Source organism: Gadus morhua, chromosome 21, assembly GCF_902167405.1.
Source record: "Gadus morhua chromosome 21, gadMor3.0, whole genome shotgun sequence".
Taxonomy (NCBI): domain Eukaryota; kingdom Metazoa; phylum Chordata; class Actinopteri; order Gadiformes; family Gadidae; genus Gadus; species Gadus morhua.
This window is the reverse complement of record NC_044068.1, coordinates 6,016,935-6,019,434: the sequence shown is the minus strand read 5'-3', so window position 1 is coordinate 6,019,434 and position 2,500 is coordinate 6,016,935. Positions and strand designations below refer to the sequence as shown.

The window sequence follows — 2,500 nt, the reverse complement described above, 5'->3', positions numbered from 1 at the left end:
TCCCAACAAATGAAGAAAACCAAGAAGCTCTGAAGTCTGGTTGCATCGCCCTTCCCTTGTTTGTTTCCTTACATTTCCTTTTTCAAAGGGAGGAGAAGGATCTGAAAAAGAAAATGGACAAGAAAAGGCAGGAGAAGATCAACGAGGCCAAGTCCAAGGACAGAAATGCTACTGAAGAGTAAGAGTCCTCCCGCCAATATGAGAACATGCTAGAATATATTCTTGCCGTTGTTGTTTGTGTTTATGACCACTAGGTTTGCTAAAGATATGCCATTAATATTGGCATGACTGTGAGTGGGTGTGTATGAACCAGTGTTTTTCTTTTTCCACAGGGTGAAGATGGAGATCAACAGATCGTTTGTCAATGAAGTTGTGCAGTACATCAAGCGGGTGAGAGAGACAGAAAGACAGGCAGAAAGAGAGAGCGAGACAGGAAGAGAGAGCGAGAGAGAGGAAGGGAGTGTTTTAACTCATGACTTGGTGGTGTCTGACTCAATGAGCGTTGTTGTGCTCTTGCTCATGGATGAATGGCCACTGTGTGACAGTGTATGAGTGACCCGATGTTGCTCATGTTTAATACGAATTTAGATGTGCGTCTTATTTATAACTTGGAGGAAAAGTGACTCGTTATTGTCGACCATGTGCAGGGCCTTTTTGTTTTGTTTGTATAGTATAGTGTTTGTGGCCTTGTTTGTATAGGTTTGCATGTTTGAGCGTTGGTGTGTTTGTGTTCTGACGTTGAATATGTGTATGTTTGCTTCTGTCTGTGAATGTTTACGTGTGTGTGTGTGTCTGTGTGAATGTTTACGTATGTGTGTGTGAATGTTTAAGTCTGTGTATGTGTGTGTGTGTGTGTGTGTGTGTGTGTGTGTGTGTGTGTGTGTGTGTGTGTGTGTGTGTGTGTGTGAATGTTTACGTATGTGTGTGTGTGTGTGTGTGAATGTTTACGTTTGTGTGTGTGTGTGTATGTGTGAGTGTGTGTGTGAATGTTTACGTGAGTGAGTGAGTGCGTGCGTGCGTGCGTGCGTGCTGTAACATGTGTATTTGTGTGTGCACAGCTGGAGGATGCCCAGGGGAAGAGGCAGGAGAGGTTGCTGGAGAAACACAAGGACGTCCGCCAGCAGATCATGGATGAAAAGCCAAAGGTAAAACCAAGCCTTCGCTCCCATCTTATCCTACCTGATCCTACCTGATCCTACCTGGGAGCCACGACTCAAAAGCCATGTTTGCATCTCAAATCGCAAGAGGTTGCTGAAGGGAAAACGTACAAAGTGCAGGTTGCACTTCTCTAACCTTAAGCAATAGAATTTAAGAAACACAAAACTACTAAAAAAGATCAGTCGATTTTTCATTTCAGTGGCGTCGACATGAGGCACTGTGAGGCACTTCAGTGGGCTGTTTGTCGGTTCATGAACGTCTTTGGTTATTGGACGTACGTCATCAGACATTAGTCACCCTCACTGTGAATGTCCCCTAGAGTCATTGAAAAGAAAGTCAACAGGCTGAGTGAGTAATGCAGAAAGAGAGCGACAACACTGTGTCCTGCGTCTTATCTCTGTGCCTCTGCTCGACTTCTCCTGTCGGGCGTTAACGTTGGATTCTCCCCGTGGAGGCCAACAACCCTTTGCTAGGGACTCATGTAATGTATACACTTTCCTTGAGGATTCCCTTGGGGCAGACTCGTACTTGATTGCTTATGGAGTAGCATTGATATGCATGTGTCGGGCCAGTGGGAAAGTCTCCCTTTATGGCCGACTGTAGCAGTAGACCCTGCCACACGACAACTGGTTTGCTTTACTGGGCTCTTCCGTCACCATTACACCGGTATTAGATGACGAAAATCGGTTTTAGTGCAGGGTTAGACAAACGATGTCCCGGTGTTCGATGCAAACATGTCAGCTCTCTCTCTCTCTCTCTCCTCTCTCTCTCTCTCTCTCTCTCTCTCTCCTCTCTCTCTCTCTCTCTCTCTCTCTCTCTCTCCTCTCTCTCTCTCTCTCTCTCTCTCTCTCTCTCTCCTCTCTCTCTCTCTCTCTCTCTCTCTCTCTCTCTCTCTCTCTCTCTCTCTCTCTCTCTCTCTCTCTCTCTCTCTCTCTCTCTCTCTCTCTCTCTCTCTCTCTCTCTCTCTCGAGTGTGTGCGGTGATGGCTGGTTTGTCCCAGGTGCCTTGATTGCTATACGCACCACAGGTGTGCAGCCTCAGCCAGCCCCAGGGTACAATCAGTCGGACTTAGGCCAGGTGAGGCTGCTTAAGCCAGCAATCATCCATGCAGCCTCTTCCTTACTGGTTGGTGGAGTCCAATTATAATTATGCAAATTGGAAGTCATTTGAATTTGACTCCATCAATTGGGAGGGCTGTTGTTGTTACACAGTCAAATTATTTTGAATAATATATATTGAAGAATATATCTATTACATAAAGAAAGGCCGTTGTTATTTGTTTAATCAGTTCGATATCAATTTACGCCCTGTTATTTTGTTGCATGTTAAGATGACATTTTTG

At 45.3% G+C, this 2,500-nt stretch overlaps 1 protein-coding gene across 1 annotated transcript in view; it reads left to right on the top strand.

The window, feature by feature from the left end:
• Positions 1 to 2,500, top strand: part of plcb1l (phospholipase C beta 1-like) — a 96,710-nt gene that overhangs the window by 80,790 nt on the left and 13,420 nt on the right. Inside the window, exons 23-25 of the mRNA XM_030346140.1 lie at positions 89 to 178; positions 333 to 390; positions 1,059 to 1,145. Coding sequence (XP_030202000.1) covers positions 89 to 178; positions 333 to 390; positions 1,059 to 1,145 — 235 coding nt within the window. The remainder of the gene's footprint in view (positions 1 to 88; positions 179 to 332; positions 391 to 1,058; positions 1,146 to 2,500) is intronic.